Source organism: Oncorhynchus nerka, linkage group LG5, assembly GCF_034236695.1.
Source record: "Oncorhynchus nerka isolate Pitt River linkage group LG5, Oner_Uvic_2.0, whole genome shotgun sequence".
NCBI classification, from domain to species: Eukaryota; Metazoa; Chordata; class Actinopteri; order Salmoniformes; family Salmonidae; genus Oncorhynchus; species Oncorhynchus nerka.
Window position 1 is genome coordinate 64,860,364 of NC_088400.1, and position 20,941 is coordinate 64,881,304.

The 20,941-nt window shown below is 44.5% G+C and overlaps 1 protein-coding gene across 9 annotated transcripts in view; it reads left to right on the top strand.

Annotated features, from left to right (window-relative positions):
- The first annotated feature begins 103 nt into the window (after positions 1-103).
- Positions 104-20,941, top strand: part of LOC115120228 (guanine nucleotide exchange factor DBS-like) — an 87,981-nt gene continuing 67,143 nt past the window's right edge. For 8 of the 9 annotated variants that reach the window (XM_065018913.1, XM_065018915.1, XM_065018914.1 and 5 more), the window contains exon 1: positions 11,285-11,533. In XM_065018913.1, the coding sequence (XP_064874985.1) occupies positions 11,359-11,533 (175 nt within the window). In that variant the 5' untranslated portion in view covers positions 11,285-11,358. Of the gene's footprint in view, positions 203-11,284; positions 11,534-20,941 lie in introns of those variants that run through there. The other variant, XM_065018920.1, reaches the window with a different exon arrangement.

Here is a 20,941-nt window from a genome sequence, read left to right on the forward strand (position 1 = left end):
CTAAAAAAAAAAGAAAGTATTTTCGAATAAATTCAATTTAATACATCACGCTCCCGGTGAGTTTTTTTTCTTCTTGCTGGACGCATTCTGAGTTGAGGCCTAATTAGTTTGAAGGGGGCATGTGACTTGGCCATTGTGCTGGATTTCGAGAACGCAGCAGAACGCATGTGAAGTTATACAGTGGAAATCCACGATATAGCAGGTAAATTTACTTAAGTAGTTAACATCGAAGTGATTTCAGAAACTTGGAAAGTAGTCTACAAACGGGGCAGACTTCAGATAATGTTTTCTAGGTAGGTCAAACTTGACGCACAGACTTGTCAATGTCAATTCCCGCTTGTTTGAATCTAGTAAGTAAATCATGTTTAGACAACTGTCATGGTTAGAAAACAAACAATATTACAGATAACTGGAGTATACAGTAGTAGTATCTACACTTGTGCTAGCTAGACACTTCCAACAAGAGCTGTCTTGAGATATTTGAGGTAGAATGAGTTTGAGTATTTAACCACGTGGTGGCAGTGTAGCTCAATAAATGCGAGATAATGACGTTTAGTACCGATTCATTGATTGATCGCTCATGTTGATCTGTGAAACCGTGGATTCACTTTTCTATCCACGATATGACACGTAGTGAGCTCTCATGCATTTTGCTGTGTGTTGGATTAGAATAGACAGTCACGGAGCAGCTTTATTTAAGTGGCGATATATTTGGTAGGAGAGGTGTCGCAATGTCAATGCATGTCTTACTGCAACCTGGCTTTATTTGGACACGTCACAAGACCCATGACACTATTTCCCCCCCATTGAGATGAATGGCCTTCTTGTTCTTGACACTAACTCACTTTGTTTCATTAGTATCCCTGTTTGTTGTCTGTGTTCTGGTGCCTGTGTGTCTGTTGAGTATCAAAGTCACGGAGGGAATGGATCTGTGTCTATTAATTTCTGGAAGGTCCCTTACTGACCCTGTGATGAACCTGCAGGCGTGATCATCTGGCAGATGATAAAGTGTAGGACAGTGATGCATCGTGAACTAGGTGCGAGTGACCACATAAAACTCATGGTTAATACATGAGAGGGGTGCAGCCTCGTGCCTTCAGCATCACACACAGCTGCTTAGCGAAGCATGAATGATAATCAATAAAGTAATAGTCCCTTTTTCATGTACAGTATTAGAGATGAATCTCCATATTATCTTAAGTTCCCATTTGCAACTCATAATGACTTGATTCTTAACTGTAAGAACTGTGTTCAGGAGAATTCTAATCTCCTTGATTCTTAACTGTAAGAACTGTGTTCAGGAGAATTCTAATCTCCTTGATTCTTAACTGTAAGAACTGTGTTCAGGAGAATTCTAATCTCCTTGATTCTTAACTGTAAGAACTGTGTTCAGGAGAATTACATTTACATTTACATTTAAGTCATTTAGCAGACGCTCTTATCCAGAGCGACTTACAAATTGGTGCATTCACCTTATGACATCCAGTGGAACAGCCACTTTACAATAGTGCATCTAAATCTTTTAAGGGGGGTGAGAAGGATTACTTTATCCTATAAGAACTGTTAGAATCTAAACTTCTTGATTCTTAACTGAAGAACTGTGTTCAGGAGAATTCTAAACTTCTTGAAACTGTAAGAACTGTGTTCATTCTAAACTTCTTGATTCTTAACTGTGAACTGTCAGGAGAATTCTAAACTTCTTGATTCTTAACTGTAAGAACTGTGTTCAGGAGAATTCTAAACTTCTTGATTCTTAACTGTAAGAACTGTGTTCAGGATAATTCTAAACTTCCTGATTCTTAACTGTAAGAACTGTGTTCAGGAGAATTCTAATCTCCTTGATTCTTAACTGTAAGAACTGTGTTCAGGAGAATTCTAAACTTCCTTGATTCTTAACTGTAAGAACTGTGTTCAGGAGAATTCTAAACTTCTTGATTCTTAACTGTAAGAACTGTGTTCAGGAGAATTCTAAACTTCTTGATTCTTAACTGTAAGAACTGTGTTCAGGAGAATTCTAAACTCCTTGATTCTTAACTGTAAGAACTGTGTTCAGGAGAATTCTAAACTTCTTGATTCTTAACTGTAAGAACTGTGTTCAGGAGAATTCTAATCTCCTTGAATTGTGACTGGTTGCTAATGAATGTTTTCCCACTTTGTCGCGGGGCTGCAGAGAGGGATTCTGTGCATCACAATCAATGACCCATGGCTTCTAATTAGCATAGAGAGTACAAATGGCCTAAAGTCATTGTATTATTTGTCCTTACTGTGCGATGTTGACCTAGTTAACAGTAGCAGTGTAATTAGAGGGGCTCCATCTTCTAAAAGAGCCGTTTATGAATTCAGGCTGTAACGCTTTCTGGTATTGTCTAAGTGTTTTCTTAATCCAGCCCACGAGACATTTAAAATATATATATTTTTACAACAAAAAAATATTCCCAATTTCATGGTATTCAGTTGGTAGTTACAGTCGTGTCCCATCGCTGCAACTCCTGTACGGACTCGGGAGAGGCGAAGGTCAAGAGCTGCGCGTCCCCCCGAAACACGACCCAGCCAAGCCGCACTGCTTCTTGACACAATGCCCGCTTAACCCGGAAGCCAACCGCACCAATGTGTCGGAGGAAACACAGTACACCGGGCGACCGTGTCAGCGTGCATGAGCCCGGCCCGCTACAGAGTCACTGTGCAGTGCCTTAAACCGCTGCGCCACTCGGGAGGCCCCCGCAAATTGATTTTAACAAACAATTGGTCCCTCCATTGAATTTGAAAATCCCGATGTGGCCCTCGAGCCAAAAAGTTAGCAATTTGGGCGTGACAGACCCACTTAAAGGGATAGTTCACCCACATTTCCAAACAATAGATCATCTTAAAGTAAATATTTTGAGGCAAGCAAAAAATTATAATATCTGGGATATTGACTTTCACTGGCGTTTGCTAAAAAAATTGAAACAGTTTGGAGACAGTGGCCAGGTACACAATGGATTGGATTGCTGTCTTACCTTGTCCACGGACTAGCTTTGGGAGAACTATCCCTTTTTAAAGGAGTAGTTCACACCAAAATCAAAGCTTGTCAGAAGTTTCCATACCTCAAAAGTGCTAAAACTTCAGCTGAATTTATATTCCAGGCAGATGGAGATACATTGTGCAGAAAATGACCTTTCTAACTTCCTATCATGGGGAAATAACCTGTCAGTCATAGAACATACATTTCTATTACAACTCTGAACATTTTCCATAATGAAATAAGTGCCTGGTGTATAGTAGCTGCCATTCCCTCTGTCTGTCTCTAGAGTGTTGGCTCTGTTGTGTGATAGTGAAGTGTTTCTCCAGACAGACCGAGAGAGTCGCACAGAGAGCCTGCTTGTGAAAGATCGGCATCAGAGATCCATTGACTACCCAGGGATATTGTACTGGGTGATTGGCTCTGTAAATCGCAGTTTGTTTCTATGTGATAAGAGGGGGGTGGAGAATACCCATCTTGTGTGGAGGGATACCCACTGTATGTCTGGCTGCAGATCATGCTATCAGATGTGGTAGGCCAAGGCAATAGAGTTGACTGAGGAAAGAGAGAGTCCCGATATTGAGAAGTCTCTGAATCTGGAACTAATGCGTCCTTTATTGTCACAGCCTTGGTTTGGTGCTGCTGTGGAGGAAGTGGACAATGGCATTGTTCACAGTGTGCTCACATCGTAAACTGTCTGTGCGTACGTGCGTACGTACGTGCGTGCGTGGTCCCTGAGCATGCACAGATTACACTTGGCTGGCTGTTGGTATAATTAGTGCAGCAGAAGGGGATTGGTGGTCTTAAACAGCAGCCAGCGCTGTGTTCCCTCCATCCCCCGTCCCGGGTCCCACCCCTCTCTTCCTCTCTGCTGTCAACCGGACGTACCACCACCACTAAGATGTGTTCCCCAGTCACACACACAATCACAAACAGACTGGCTGAGGAGTGAAGGAGTCAGAGGCACTGGTTGGCACAGTGCGGCTTGGTTTGACTCATTTAGACTTGATTTGGAGAGACTGGAATACACACATACACTGAGTGTAGCTTAGTGCGGCCTGGCTCGACTTGGGGACTCCGGAACACTCACCCACGAATCTGCATACATACACACACTCTATCCCTCACACACTCTGTCATGTCTCTGGCGGAGTTTGTGCGTCAGGGACAGCTGCAGGAGGCTTCATCACATCTGTTGTCCAGACTGGGTCAGGTCCTACACAGCCTGTCTGTCATTGTCCTGGCCCACAGAGCTACAGACAACCTCAGCTACAGACGCAAGAGCACCTACTGGGACCGCCGGGACACAGGTTAGGGGAGTGTGTGTGTGTGTGTGTGCGTGCGTGCGTGCGTGCATCGGACCCTGGGTGTGCTTCCGTGGGGTGTTCTTTTGCGGATTGTGTGTGTGTGTGAAAAGCTGTTGTCGGCCTGTGTTTACAGAAAGCTACCGTCAGTATGAAATGGCTCCTACAGGAATCTCCCTGCAGCTACTTGGGTGGTTTAATGAAGTGCAGTACTTGCCCTCGAGAGTTCATTGCCTCACTTGATCCTGATATCTAGCTGATGAAGATGGCGCCGAAGGAGATTTTATTTTTATTTCATCTGTATTTAACCAGGTAGGCTAGTTGAGAACAAATTCTCATTTACAACTGCGACCTGGGCAAAGCAGTGCGACACAAACAACAACACAGAGTTACACATGGAATAAACAAGCGTACAGTCAATAATACAATAGAAAAAAAGAAAGTCTTATATACAGTGTGTGCAAATGGCATGAGGAGATAAGACAATAAATAGGCCATAGTAGCAAAGTAATTACAATTTAGCAAATTAACTCTGGAGTGATATATGTGCAGATGATGATGTGCAAGTAGAAATACTGGTGTGCAAAAGAGCAGAAAAGTAAATAAAAACAATATGGGGATGAGGTAGGTAGATTGGATGGGCTATTTACAGATGGGCTACGTACAGCTGCAGCGATCGGTTAGCTGCTCAGATAGCTGATGTTTAAAGTCAGTGAGGGAAATATAAGTCTCCAGCTTCAGCAATTTTTGCAATTCGTTCCAGTCATTGGCAGCAGAGAACTGGAAGGAAAGGTGGCCAAAGTAGGTGTTGGCTTTGGGGATGACCAGTGAGATATACCTGCTGGAGCGCGTGCTACTGTTTTTTGTTTTGTTTATCGTGACCAGTGAGCTGAGATAAGGTGGAGCTTTACCTAGCATAGACTTATCGATGACCTGGAGCCAGTGGGTCTGGCGACAAATAGGTAGCAAGGGCCAGCCAACTAGAGCATACAGGTCGCAGTGGTGGGTGGTATATGGGGCTTTGGTGACAAAACGGATGGCACTGTGATAGACTGCATCCAGTTTGCTGAGTAGAGTGTTGGAGGCTATTTTGTAAATGACACCACCGAAATCGAGGATCGGTAGGATAGTCAGTTTTACGAGGGTATGTTTGCAGATCCTTTGTTCACTCTCCCCAGAGCAATTAATTAATTTATTTAAATTTTTTACCCCCTTTTTCTCCCCAATTTCATGGTATCCAATTGTTAGTGGCTACTATCTTGTCTCATCGCTACAACTCCCGTACGGGCTTGGGAGAGACGAAGATTGAAAGTCAAGCGTCCTCCGATACACAACCCAACCAAGCCGCACTGCTTCTTTAACACAGCGCTCATCCAACCCGGAAGCCAGCCGCACCAATGTGTCGGAGGAAATACCGTGCACCTGGCAACCTTGGTTAGCGCGCACTGCGCCCGGCCCGCCACAGGAGTCGCTGGTGCGCGATGAGACAAGGATATCCCTACCGGCCAAGCCCTCCCTAACCCAGACGACGCTATGCCAATTGTGCGTCGCCCCACGGACCTCCCGGTCGCGGCTGGTTACGACAGAGCCTGGGTGCGAACCCAGAGTCTCTGGTGGCACAGCTGGCACTGCAGTACAGCGCCCTTAACCACTGTGCCACCCGGTAGGCCCCCAGAGCAATTTAACTTATTCCGGAGGCCAAACCAAAACATCGGCGGCGGAGGAGAGGCATTCAAGGCGGCCTGCTGTTTCGACTTAGGAGGAGTGGACACCACCCACCGCTTCCGAGTATATTGCTTGCTAATGTTCAGTCTTTGGATACAAAGTTGATGAGCTTAGAGCAAAGATTCTTTCCAGATAGACATTGGGGCCTGTAACATACTTTGTTTCACAGAAACATGGCTCTCTCGGGATACTCTGTCAGTCAATAAAGCCAGCAAGATTCTCAGTACATCGCGCAGACAGGAATAAATATCTCTCCGGCAAGCAGAAGGGCGGGGGGTTTCATGGTGGAATTTTAGGAACATACAGGAACTCAAGTCATTTTGTTCACCCGACCTAGAATACCTCACAATTAAATGCCGACCATATTATCTCCCAAGATAATTCTCCTCCGTCATCGCCACAGCCGTTTACATCACACCTCAAGCCGAAACCTCGACGGCCCTCAAAGAACTTCACTGGACTTTATGCAAACTGGAAACCACATATCCTGAGGCTGCATGTATTGTAGCTGGGGATTTTAACAAAGCAAATCTAAGGACTAGGCTGCTGAAATTCTACCAAAATATTGACTGTCTTACTAGCATTACTAAGATTCTCAACCATTGCTATTCAAATTTCCGGGATGCTTACAAGGCCCTCCCCCGCCCTTCTTTCGGCAAATCTGTCCACGATTCCATCTTGCTATTCCCGTCCTATAGGCAGAAACTCAAACAGGAAGTTCCCGTTCTTCGTACTATTCAACGCTTGTCTGACCAATCGGAATCCACGCTTCAGGATTGTTTTGATCACGTGGATTGGGATATGTTCCAGGAAGCGTGCGAAAATAATATACACGTATACGGTGACTGAGTTCATAAGGAAGTGTATAGGAGATGTAGTACCCACTGTGGCTATTAAAATCTACCCTAACCAGAAACCGTGGATAGATGGTAGCATTTGTGCGACACTGAAAGCGCGAACCACCACATTTAACAATGGCAAGGTGACTGTTAACTTAAGCCTACCCCCTACTTTTTCGAACATTCTGTTAAAAATCGCGCAACATTTCAGCGTCCTGCTACTCATGCCAGGAATATAGTATATGCATATGATTAGTATGTGTGGATAGAAAACACTCTGATGTTTCTAAAACTGGTTAAATCACGGCTGTGACTATAACATAACGTGTGTTTCATCGAAAAACTGATCACCAAAATCTGGAAAATATATCAATGCGCCACTTGCATGTATTGTCTATTGGAAAGCAAATTACATGGGGCTGAGATTGCAAGTCCTACAGCTTCCACACGATGTCACCAGTCTTGTCAATTGCCTGGGCTTTGTTTCTTGGTCAAACGAGTAAGAGAGAGCCCATTCCTTCCGGTCTCCGACAGGATGTTTTGGAGTAGAAATTTCCGAACATGATTTCAAGACGTGGAGCTATTGAATACACATCGCCCCGTGATCAATTTGATAGATTATTAACGTTTACTAATACCTAAAGTTGGATTACAAAAGTATTTCGAAGTGTTTTGTGAAAGTTTATCGTCGACTTTTTTAATTTAAAAAAATGACGTTGCGTTTTAAAACGCTGTTTTTTCCTGGATCACACCCTTTTCATAGATCGATATTTAGGGTATATATGGACCGATTTAATCGAGAAAAAAAAGACCCAATAGTGATGTTTATGGGACATCTAGGAGTGCCAACAAAGAAGATTGTCAAAGGTAATGAATGTTTCATATTTTATTTCTGCGTTTTGTGTAGCGCCGGCTATGCTAATTATTTTGTTTACGTCCCCTTCAGGTATTTCGGGGTGTTGCATGCTATCAGATAATAGCTTCTCATGCTTTCGCCGAAAAGCATTTTAAAAATCTGACTTGGTGGCTGGATTCACAACGAGTGTAGCTTTAATTCAGTACCCTGCATGTGTGTTTTAATGAACGTTTGAGTTTTAACGAGTGCTATTAGCATTTAGCGTAGCGCATTTGCATTTCCAGATAGCTAGATGAGACGCCTGCGTGTCGGGTGGGCTTAACAGGTTAATACGGCAGAATATAAATAGTGTAGTTATTCACTTAGCAGGGCAATCAAACAAGCTAAACGTCAGTATAAAGAAAGTGGAGTCACACAGACACAAGACGTATGTGGCAGGGACTACAAAATGAAAACCAGCCACGTTGCCGAGACCGACGTCTTGCTTCTGGACAGGATAAACACCATCTTTTCACGCTTTGAGGAGAACACGGTGCCACCGACGCGGCCCGCTACCAAGGACTGTGGGCTCTCCTTCTCCGTGGATGACGTAAAACATTTAAACATGTTAACCCTCGCAAGGCTGCCGGTCCAGATGGCATCCCTAGCCGCGTCCTCAGAGCATGCTCAGACCACCTGGCTGGTGTGTTTGGTTTGTTTCAATCTCTCCCAGTCTGCTGTCCCCACATGCTTCAAGATGGCCACCATTGTTCCTGTACCCAAGAAGGCAGAGGTAACTGTACTTAATGACTATCACCCGTAGCACTCACCTCTGTCATCATGAAGTGCTTTGAGAGATTAGTCAAGGATCATATCACCTTTACCTTACCTGCCACCCTAGACCCACTTCAATTTGCTTACCGCCACAATAGATCCACAGACGATGCAATCGCCATCACTCTGCACACTGCCCTATCCCATCTGGACAAGAGGAATACCTATGTAAGAATGCTGTTCATTAACTATAGCTCAGCATTCAACACCATAGTACCCTCCAAGCTCATCATTAAGCTTGAGGTCCTGGGTCTGAACCCTGCCCTGTGCAACTGTGTCCTGGACTTCCTGACGGGCCTCCCCCAGGTGGTGAAGGTAAGAAATATCACCTCCACTCCGCTGATCCTCAACACTGGGGCCCCTTGTGGGGACATGGGTGCGTGCTCAGCCCCCTCCTGTACTCCCTGACTGTGTGGCCAAGCACGCCTCCAACTCAATCATGAAGTTTGCAGAAGACACAACAGTAGTAGGGTCGATTACCAACAACGACGAGACAGCCTATAGGGAGGAGGTGAGGGCACTCGGAGTGTGGTGTCAGGAAAACAACCTCTCACTCAACGTCAACAAAACAAAGCAGATGATCGTGGACTAAAGGAAACAGCAAAGGGAGCACCCCCCTATCCACATCGATGGGACCTCTTTCTATTCTGGTTAGATCCAGTTTGTGCTGTTCTGTGATGGGAGTATTACACAGCGTTGTACGAGATCTCCAGTTTCTTGGCAATTTCTCACATGGAATAGCCTTCATTTTTCAGAACAAGAATAGACTGACGAATTTCAGAAGAAAGTACTTTGTTTCTGGCAAGTTTGAGCCTGTAATCGAACCCACAAATGCTGATGCTCCAGATACTCAACTAGACTAAAGAAGGCCAGTTTATTGCTTCTTTAATCAGAACAACAGTTTTCAGCTGTGCTAACATAATTGCAAAAGGGTTTTCTAATGATCAATTAGCCTTTTAAAATGATGAACTTGGATTAGCTAACACAACGTGCCATTGGAACACAGGAGTGATGTTTGCTGATAATGGGCCTCTGTACACCTATGTAGATATTCCATTAAAAATCAGCCATTTCCAGCTACAATAGTCATTTACAACATTAACAATGTCTGAATGGTAGTGTATATACAGTTTTTGCCCCTATGCTATTCTACTGTATCCGCTCTGTATACGTTCCACTCTGACATCGCTCGTCCATATGTATATAGCCTTAATTCATTCCTACTTAGATTTGTGTGTATTGGGTATATGTTGTGTAATTTGTTAGATATTACTTGTTAGATATTACTGCACTGTCCGAGCTAGAAGCACAAGCATTTCGTTACACCCGCAATAACATCTGCTAATCACACGTATGTGACCAATAAAATGTGATTTGATTTAATGGATAACCTCTCTGGAACCACCCTGTGAAGAGCTGAAACAGTTGTAGAGGTCAACATGCTAAGAGTATTTCCTATGATGTTGTAGTTACAACTACTGGCCTCCATTCACACGTTTGTCCACTAGATAGTCTCCGTTGTGTGTGATTGGGCCAGGATGGCAGCTGGCCGTTTCTGCTGCTGGAATAAGAAGAGACAGAGCTGCAGGAGCACTCAGGTCAATGGCCCGAGGTCAGTGGTTCTGCTGCTGGTCTGAGACAGAGCTGTAGGAGCATTCAGGTCAGTGGTTCTGCTGCTGGTCTGAGACAGAGCTGTAGGAGCACTCAGGTCAATGGCCCGAGGTCAGTGGCTCTGCTGCTGGTCTGAGACAGAGCTGCAGGAGCACTCGGGTCAATGGCCCGAGGTCAGTGGTTCTGCTGCTGGTCTGAGACAGAGCTGTAGGAGCATTCAGGTCAATGGCCCGAGGTCAGTGGTTCTGCTGCTGGTCTGAGACAGAGCTGCAGGAGCACTCAGGTCAATGGCCCGAGGTCAGTGGTTCTGCTGCTGGTCTGAGACAGAGCTGCAGGAGCACTCAGGTCAATGGCCCGAGGTCAGTGGTTCTGCTGCTGGTCTGAGACAGAGCTGTAGGAGCACTCAGGTCAATGGCCCGAGGTCAGTGGTTCTGCTGCTGGTCTGAGACAGAGCTGTAGGAGCATTCAGGTCAGTGGTTCTGCTGCTGGTCTGAGACAGAGCTGTAGGAGCACTCAGGTCAATGGCCCGAGGTCAGTGGTTCTGCTGCTGGTCTGAGACAGAGCTGCAGGAGCACTCAGGTCAATGGCCCGAGGTCAGTGGTTCTGCTGCTGGTCTGAGACAGAGCTGCAGGAGCACTCAGGTCAATGGCCCGAGGTCAGTGGTTCTGCTGCTGGTCTGAGACAGAGCTGTAGGAGCACTCAGGTCAGTGTGGGTTGGTTTCCTGTAGGTGCTGGTACTGTGTTCTGTTTCAGCCTCCCTGTCAGAATACTCTTTATTGTGAGTAGCTGAGTAAGAGAGATGGCTACAATGTGACTGGAACCTTACAGGAGTCTTGTTGTGTGGTTAGGGTGGAGAGGTCTGTTTCTGTTGCACTGTAGCGGAGTAAGGCAGTCAGGTAAATCCAGCTCAATGGCAGAAGTGAAACCGTGTGTGTGTGTGTGTGTGTGTGTGTGTGTGTGTGTGTGTGTGTGTGTGTGTGTGTGTGTGTGTGTGTGAGGCGTAGCTCTAAGAAAGAAAAAAACCCTCAAAGGACACACAAGGCGAAGTGGAAAGAAAGACCGACAAAGTGTTGAGAGCTACTCATTTTTACTGCAGCTGTTTGGAAGGTGGGAGAGAGAGGGAGAGAGAGCGGGAGGGAGGGACATCATAATATAGAGGTGTGAAGAGAGGGATGACAGCTGCACTGGTTCATATCTCTGTGACAGGTGGTGATGAGGACGGGAGAGAGTGATGAGAATATGAAGGAAAAAGAAGAGAAGATGGGAGAGAGGGATGAGATGGAGATGCGTTTGCAGTCCAGCGGACACGGAGGAGGATGTGTCCACATCTCTCTGGAGGAAGTGAAGAGCTTCTACCGATTCTCACAGAGCTGTCAGCGCCTGCATAGTGAGTGTGTGTGTGTGTGTGTGTGCATGTGTTTGTCATGCGTAGCTAGCTCTTACGCTCACTGTTTTGAGACAGTGGTGAAAGTGTGTTCACCGTGCACCTCTGTGTACTGTCCTGTGTGTGTTACCCAGGGTTCTATGTGTACAGTGTTAAAGGGTCTGTTCAGCCACCCACCAGAGTGTAATAACATACAGTACATAACCTTGTAATGCTTGGTGGAGTTTCTCATCATGGCACTAATAAGCACTGACTTAAACATCCGCCTATTGGTCAACTCTGAAGTAATGCATTACTGGATGAGGCTGGTCTGTATGTTTTATGTGCCAGGATGCAGGACCTACATGATGAGACGTTCATCTCCTTTTCACTGTAGTCACTTTTATTGCACAAGGCAAGCTGTGACAGGAAATCACTATTGTGTTCAGTGGTAATTGTTAAATGGTTATATCCTTATTTGCTCAGGGTGTTGCTGAATATGCGTAGGAAAGGATCATGGGAGTCCGTGTTAATCCAAGCCCCAGCCGAGCTATACTATTACAGAGGGCATATTTGCCTGAATATTTTGACCTAAAACATTCACCCTGCCTTGGACTACAAAGTCTGTTAAACTGGAAAAATACAAGTCTTAATTTTAGCCTCATTGATGTGCACCTCAGGGACTTGGATTGCTGTGTCATGCTGTCAGGGAATGGAAGCTATTTAAAGGTATAGTTCAGCCCAAAACCAAAAGTTTGTCAGATGTTCTTATATCCCTGAAGCCGTCTGAAGTTGAGCTTCAGAGATTGTTTTCTACACGCCGTCTACTGGGTAGAACTCGCTAAAGAGAGAATTCTTCAGGCACCCGTCCTAAACAAACAGGAAAGATTGGCACCATGTTATTGGATGGCATTAGACGGTGCCAGTATTTCCACTTCGTTACAGTCTTTGTATGCCACTCACATTTCTGCATTCATTTCCCATTGACGTCAATCAGTGGTGGACGGTGCCGTTTAAGATGAGGGAGGTCGATTCATTATTTTATGAGCATGACCTTATTTCTATTACAACATATTGGATGACTGTCATATTCATATTCCATTCACCCATTTCAATGTAACATTGATCGGTTTAGGCTACTACATGATACTCTAATTTCCCTGTACCCATCATGAGGTTGTTACAACCTAGCCTATGAATGAAAGTTTACGACAGGTCAAGATGATAATTTTTTGTAATCAAGGTGACAGACAGTGACACATTCATAACCTCCTTGCACGCTCTTGCCTACATCTAGCTGATCTAGGGCATATTCATTAGTCCAACAGTTGCAAACAATAGTTTCTATTGGACAAATTTGGATATGTTTATCCCCATTTCATTCCATTTGCTTCTGTTTTGGGAAACGTTTTTCAACAGAATCGGCGGAATGAATACACCCCTAATCACACGCAAACACAGTTCACTTTCATAGCATCCACATACAAACAGCATGATCACTTTTCTTGTTGTAATTCCTTCTCTCACCTTTTCCCTTCGCTTGTGGACTTTAGTGCACAACACATCAGCTGTCTGTGACCATCCCAAAAAATATCATATCATAACCACTACGCACAGCCTACATAGTTGTCACCATATTATCTAACGTCATAGTCAACATAGCTAATAGAACTATCACATTAGTAAACCCGCTACAATCATGCAGTACAGTGTACAGTCAGCAAGTACTTTCAGTTACACCAGCAGGCAATACATTAATTAAACCCAAGGCTTACCTTGACTTGCAAGAGTTCCAGTGTTGGATAGCCATAGCCAACTAGCTAACAGAAGCCTTCTCAGTTTGAACCGGGTGTTTGAATAGGCTAATCTAGCTAGCTAGCTAAGTAAGTGAAAGTGAAAAAAATATTGCTAGCTCTCTCTCTCTCCCTCTCTCTTGCATCTCCTTCATTTTTGAAGAAATGTAATTTTTCAAAACTGTTCAACTATTGTCTTTCTCTCTCTGTCAACTACTCACCATATTTTATGCACTGCAGTGCTAGCTAGCTGTAGCTTATGCTTTCAGTACTATATTCGTTCTCTGATCCTTTGATTGGGTGGACAAAATGTCAGTTCATGCTGCAAGAGCTCTGACAGGTTGGAGGACATTCTCTGGAAGTCATCATAATTACTGTATACGTCTATGGGGTGAGAACCATGAGCCTCCTAGGTTATGTATTGAAGTCAATGTATCCAGAGGAGGACAGAAGCTAGCTGTCCTCCGGCTACACTATGGTGCTACCCTACAGAGTGCTGTTGTGGCTACTGTAGACCTTCATTGCAAAGCAGTGTGTTTTAATCAATTATTTGGTGACACATATTTGGATACATTTAGTATAATTTTATTTAAAAATTATAGTTTTTTTTATGTTTCACTTTTTATTTTTATGAAATTCAATGAGGAGGAGGGTCTTCCCTTTTCTCCTCTGAGGAGCCTCCACTGACATCCATGTATGATTTACTTAAAAGTCAGAGATTCAAGTGTGGATGTAATGGTAGGATTCAGCCCTAACAACACACTAGGGGCCGGTTTCCCAGACAGATTAAAGCTAGGCCTGGATTAGAAATCATTCTCAATGGCATCTTCAGGACCAGTAATTATCTGTGTCCAGAAAACTGTCCCTATACATTTCCCCCCACTTTTGTTCTGTTACACCTCGATCCCATGACCATGATTCCTAGTCATTTATATTTCAGTTTCCTTTTCATCCCATAGAACACCCTCTCTATCTGTCAGTGTCGATTTCGGTTTCCTCGGCCCAGCGGTGGCCTTTACCTGACCTCTGAACCTCACTGTGACCCCTCTGTAGTGCTCTGCAGCGTCAGCATCTCTAGATACTGAACAGCCCAGGCCCAGACACTGACACATAGGCTACCCCCTTCCTGTCCTAGCCTTTATCCAACTCGTGTTACTCCAGTCCAGTGTAGACTGTTGTGTGCCTCCTTTGGTATTGTGCTTGTGAAAGAGGCGATATGTTTTTGACTCGGATACAGTAATGTGATGATGCTTTCTCTTGTCAGACTCGGGTAAGAGTTCAGTGTTTGTCTCGCTAAGAAGTGGCATGGATATTGGAGTTTTGTTGTTGTTGTCTGTGCCTGATTGGATGCTGTCGATGTTTCTTTATGATTGAGCAGGGCGTTCTTTATGATTGAGCAGGTGTTACATTAGGTCAACTGAATTGTCTGTGAAACGTTCAGATGAATCATTTTCCGCCATGAAGGCTTGTCTGATTGTTTTGGCCGTGCTCTCTCTACCTCTATCCGGTTCTCTTTCTGTTTGTTGTTCCCTCCCTTGTTTTGCCCTTCCATCTTGTCCGCCATCTGTTCTTCCATCCCTCCTTTCCCAAGTTGTCTGTCTTTCAATGTAGTCGTATACTAATCCCCACAGCTGGTAATCCCAGGTGTGTCAGGCTATTGATAGTGTTTTATACATGATGAATGTTGGAAGTATGATTATTTAATCATTATCCCAAATATGTGTTACGACGCCCAGGTTCCGAGTAAGAAAGCTTGATAAGAACACACACACACACACAAGCCTGCCTGCCCTGGTAGCACCACCCAGGCTGCTGGTGAGGCGGACGTGACTGGGAGTGGGCAGGAACAAGCAAATTGGCCTTAATGACCGTCTGGCATTCTGAACTGATGCACATAGAGTGACGGAGAAGGACATATAGATATAGAGAGGTTGAGAAACAGAGAGACGGAGAAGGATATAGAGATATAGAGAGGTTGAGAAACAGAGAGACGGAGAAGGATATAGAGAGGTTGAGAAACAGAGAGGCGGAGAAGGATATAGAGATATAGAGAGGTTGAGAAACTGAGAGACGGAGAAGGATATAGAGATATAGAGAGGTTGAGAAACTGAGAGACGGAGAAGGATATAGAGAGGTTGAGAAACAGAGAGACGGAGAAGGATATAGAGATATAGAGAGGTTGAGAAACAGAGAGACAGAGAAGGATATAGAGATATAGAGAGGTTGAGAAACAGAGAGACAGAGAAGGATATAGAGATATAGAGAGGTTGAGAAACAGAGAGACGGAGAAGGATATAGAGATATAGAGAGGTTGAGAAACAGAGAGACGGAGAAGGATATAGAGATATAGAGAGGTTTAGAAACAGAGAGACGGAGAAGGATATAGAGATATATAGAGAGGTTGAGAAACAGAGAGACGGAGAAGGATATAGGGATATAGAGAGGTTGAGAAGGATATAGAGATATAGAGAGGTTGAGAAACAGAGAGACGGAGAAGGATATAGAGATATAGAGAGGTTGAGAAACAGAGAGGCGGAGAAGGATATAGAGAGGTTGAGAAACAGAGAGACGGAGAAGGATATAGAGATATAGAGAGGTTGAGAAACAGAGAGACTGAGAAGGATATAGAGATATAGAGAGGTTGAGAAACAGAGAGACAGAGAAGGATATAGAGATATAGAGAGGTTGAGAAACTGAGAGACGGAGAAGGATATAGAGATATAGAGAGGTTGAGAAACAGAGAGACGGAGAAGGATATAGAGATATATAGAGAGGTTGAGAAACAGAGAGACGGAGAAGGATATAGGGATATAGAGAGGTTTAGAAACAGAGAGACGGAGAAGGATATAGAGAGGTTGAGAAACAGAGAGGCGGAGAAGGATATAGAGATATAGAGAGGTTGAGAAACTGAGAGACGGAGAAGGATATAGAGATATAGAGAGGTTGAGAAACAGAGAGGCGGAGAAGGATATAGAGAGGTTGAGAAACAGAGAGGCGGAGAAGGATATAGAGATATAGAGAGGTTGAGAAACTGAGAGACGGAGAAGGATATAGAGATATAGAGAGGTTGAGAAACTGAGAGACGGAGAAGGATATAGAGATATAGAGAGGTTGAGAAACTGAGAGACGGAGAAGGATATAGAGATATAGAGAGGTTGAGAAACAGAGAGACGGAGAAGGATATAGAGATATAGAGAGGTTGAGAAACAGAGAGACAGAGAAGGATATAGAGATATAGAGAGGTTGAGAAACAGAGAGACAGAGAGTGACCAGCCACTCCCTTTGGTAAACAAATACACATGCAGTGTCAGAGAGACAGAGAGTGACCAGCCACTCCCTTTGGTAAACAAATACACATACAGTGTCAGAGAGACAGAGAGTGACCAGCCACTCCCTTTGGTAAACAAATACACAGACAGTGTCAGAGAAACAGAGAGTGACCAGCCACTCCCTTTGGTAAACAAATACACAGACAGTGTCAGAGAAACAGAGAGTGACCAGCCACTCCCTTTGGTAAACAAATACACAGACAGTGTCAGAGAAACAGAGAGTGACCAGCCACTCCCTTTGGTAAACAAATACACATGCAGTGTCAGAGAAACAGAGAGTGACCAGCCACTCCCTTTGGTAAACAAATACACAGACCATGTCAGAGAGACAGAGAGTGACCAGCCACTCCCTTTGGTAAACAAATACACAGACAGTGTCAGAGAAACAGAGAGTGACCAGCCACTCCCTTTGGTAAACAAATACACAGACAGTGTCAGAGAAACAGAGAGTGACCAGCCACTCCCTTTGGTAAACAAATACACAGACAGTGTCAGAGAAACAGAGAGTGACCAGCCACTCCCTTTGGTAAACAAATACACAGACAGTGTCAGAGAAACAGAGAGTGACCAGCCACTCCCTTTGGTAAACAAATACACAGACAGTGTCAGAGAAACAGAGAGTGACCAGCCACTCCCTTTGGTAAACAAATACACAGACAGTGTCAGAGAGACAGAGAGTGACCAGCCACTCCCTTTGGTAAACAAATACACATACAGTGTCAGAGAAAGGAAATATGAAAGATTGGTTGTTGTTCTCTTGTACTATAAATGATCTCAAAAGCAGCATTTCGTTTTTAGGTGTTTTCCTGTCCGCTGGTTTGACAACTAAACTAGAGAGTCTAATCCTTTATTGAATCAATAGATGGTCTATTGTCTTGTGAGTCCTACATGTCCCAGTGTTCCCGCTCTAGAAATCCCCCTGAGATCATGTCAGCATTAGGTGGCTGTTCTCGTACACCTACACAGATCCCACAGGCCTTAAGTCACACCTCAATGTTTCTTTTCCTGGTAAGTTTATGGGGGGAGGGAACATATGGTGTTTGAATAAAGAGATGGGGAATGCCCGGCATAAACAGTTAATCAGAGCAGTTAGTCTGGTTCCAGTCTCCACCATGCCCCCCCAGACCCACTGTTTCATCTCAGACCACATGTTTATCGGTTTATCAACCACGACAACGACTTCCTTCAACTGAACAGGCCTGCCAACGGTCAGCACTAATCTCATGTTATCAGTCACATTATAAATTAAACGTTGATATCAACCGCCTAGATCACGTGGCAAACTCATTCCACGGCGGGCCGAGTGACTGCAGGTTTTCACTCCTCCCTTGTACTTGATTGATTGAGTAAGTAGTAAGGAACTCCCCTCACCTGGTTGTCTAGGTCTTAGTTGAAAGGGAGAAAAAACAAAACCTGCAGACACCTGGCCCTCCGTGGAATGAGTTTGACACTTGTGGCCTAAGTACTAAGCTCAGTTGTCAACAAGTTCCGCCCAGAATAAAGCTAGTATGTTTGACCCTTGGATTACTTAAGACAGGTCGATTTCCCTCACCCACAGGACCAGCTTCTGTCTCACACAGAATGTACACACAAACACACACTTCACAGTTGTCTCAGAGACCGTGGGGACTCCACCCATAACACTAACATCAAGTCATGTTAATAGTACCTGGCTCCAGCTGCTATTAGTCATTTATTTAGTTCCATCAGTCAACAACAAGACAATCCATCCTCTATTGTTCAAATGTACACAAACTATTCAGAAGGAAACTGCATCACACAGGTACAAGTGTTGCACGTAATGCAAACAAACCGAGCATCGTACCAATAGATTGGTCTACATTGTAGACATTGACAGAAGCGTCTAGTCCAGGGGTGTCAATGTTTACAATTTACAACATAGCAGGCCAGGCATGGGTCACAACTAAGTTGCCTAACAATCTGTTTCTTGGAAATGAAATGCTGACCGGTCTGTTGTGCACCATGCCCTGTGAATAGACGCCTCATGTGTCCCAAAGCAATCCAGCAGCCACAGGAAACTGTCCCTTTATAAACTATCACTTCCTTTCCTAGAGTCAGCGTTCAGTGTCACACAGATCACACACTGTCCCTGTCTACTTCCCATCTTCTGCCCTGGATTTCATATCTGTTATCAGGTCAGTATAGATATATGAGATGATACGCACCCCTACAGTGGGACCATGTGACAGGAAGGCTGTCAGCCGTCCCATAATACAGTAGAACAGCTGACGGGCTGAATCTCCATATGCTTCCTGGTTCCTGGGTCTTCTCATAATGGGGACAAATACAGTAACGGCAGTCTATTTTCATCACTACGCCGACAGAGAGACAATGTAAAAGGATTTGGATCAGACACACTTGGGGTGCTTCCCAAGTGGCACCCTATTCCCTTTATAGTGCACTACTTTTGACCCCCTATATAGGGACTAGGGAGCTATTTGGGATGCAAGCTTGTTTACTCCTGAGTCTGTCCCTGTTGACTGACATCAGATGTGTTTGACTAATTACTGTAGGGCCTGGATTCTTTCGAAAGTAATTGAAGTGATGCATATTGTACGCATATTTATGCGTAGCAATAACTCAGATAACATAACTCAGATAGCATTACCTATGTTATTGGCATGTTTATAATCAAGTTATTACAATGCTGTGTAACATGAGGTAGATAAGTATTGGGGAAGGGACGGGGAAATGATTGAAAGGGAGGGATGGAGTGGCCCTGGGGCAGAGAGACACACCGTAACAGGTCAATGATCCTTTTATATTATCCCATGAAACCACAGTCATTTGTCTGCTGTAGTCTGGGAGCCAGAACCAGCCTGGCGAGAGGTTGCTGGTAATATATTGGACTGTGGGAGTCTTCTATAGGACACAGACTGGAGTGAGAGATGGGATGAAACCAATTCATTTTATCGTTCTAACCCCATCGTCCCTCAACTGTAATCTCTCAGTCAATTGTCTGAATACTGCCTGGGATTATACAACATCCTGTATATAGAGGGGTCTCCTAATCTGTTCTGTATTCTATGTGGAAACATGTAGCACTGTCAGATACATGACTTCATCACAAGGTGGCCACCTCATAAAGGACCACAATGACAATCGAACCAAAGAGGAAGTACATGACTCTGTCCTCTCCACCATGGCCAGACAGATTGCTGTCTCCTATGTCTGGATGGCTGTAGCGTGAAGGGGGGGGGGGGGGGGGGGTTGATTGCCATGTGTGATGGGATCTGTGTAGTGAGTTGAGGGGATTTCCCACACAGTGCTCGTCTGTGTGTAACCGTCTCAGCTAGAGTCTCGTATTACTTCCTGAGGAGATTAGCCCACTGCTTCACTATCTCACTAGCTGTGACCCATGAGTCATGCACCAAGTCTGTCTGGACTTTTATGTCAAGGAGGCTCAGCAGATAGGACCACCGGCAATTAACACTGACCGTAAACATTCTGCATTTCACATTTTCTAACAGAGTTTGCCTCATTGACAGTAAAACTATCAAAACTCTGTCGATCTATGGCTAAGTACACACACACACACACCACACAGACACACACACACACCACACAGACACATACACTTCACAAGGGGGTGAATGTCCCAGCAGTAATGGCTCTCTTTTGTAAACAAAAGCAAAGCATGGATTGCTGTCATACCTGGTCCATAGACTGCTTATACAGTAAGAAAACCAATATGTAATTTGGGTGAACCATCCCTTTAACAATGGATGTGGGGATTCTTTAAATAGCAGAAACAGCACCATCTAGTGGACAGAACCTGGTAATATCAGGATGTAGAATGGGAAATAAACCCAACAAATACAATTACTAATTTAAAGGGAAAAAAAAGAATTCACTGAGAATACATTACATAGGATGAAGAAACAGAACTCCATACTACTTGTCAGACACAGAACTGATACTAAATACTTGTTGTTGAGTTGGGATTGGTGTGGGGGGTCCGTGGATGGCTTTTGACCCCTTTGGATTCCTAAACGACCCGTTTTAGGGTTTGGGATTAAGGTTAAGTTAAGGGTTAGGGGTTAGGGATTTGTTTGGTCCCCACAAGGATAGTAAAACAAATGTGTGGTGTGTGTGTGCGTGTGACAGATCTAGGATCAGCTTAACACATAACTGACCCTAGCTCAGTGGGGGCAACATCCCTCTCCATATCTCTGGCTGCATAAAAGGCCAGTAAATGTCATAGGTGGCATTGAGCTGGAGGCGGTCCCATACAGGCAGCTGCTCTGTGACATCATCACTCAGGCCCTGGCTCCTGATTGGCTGAGGGG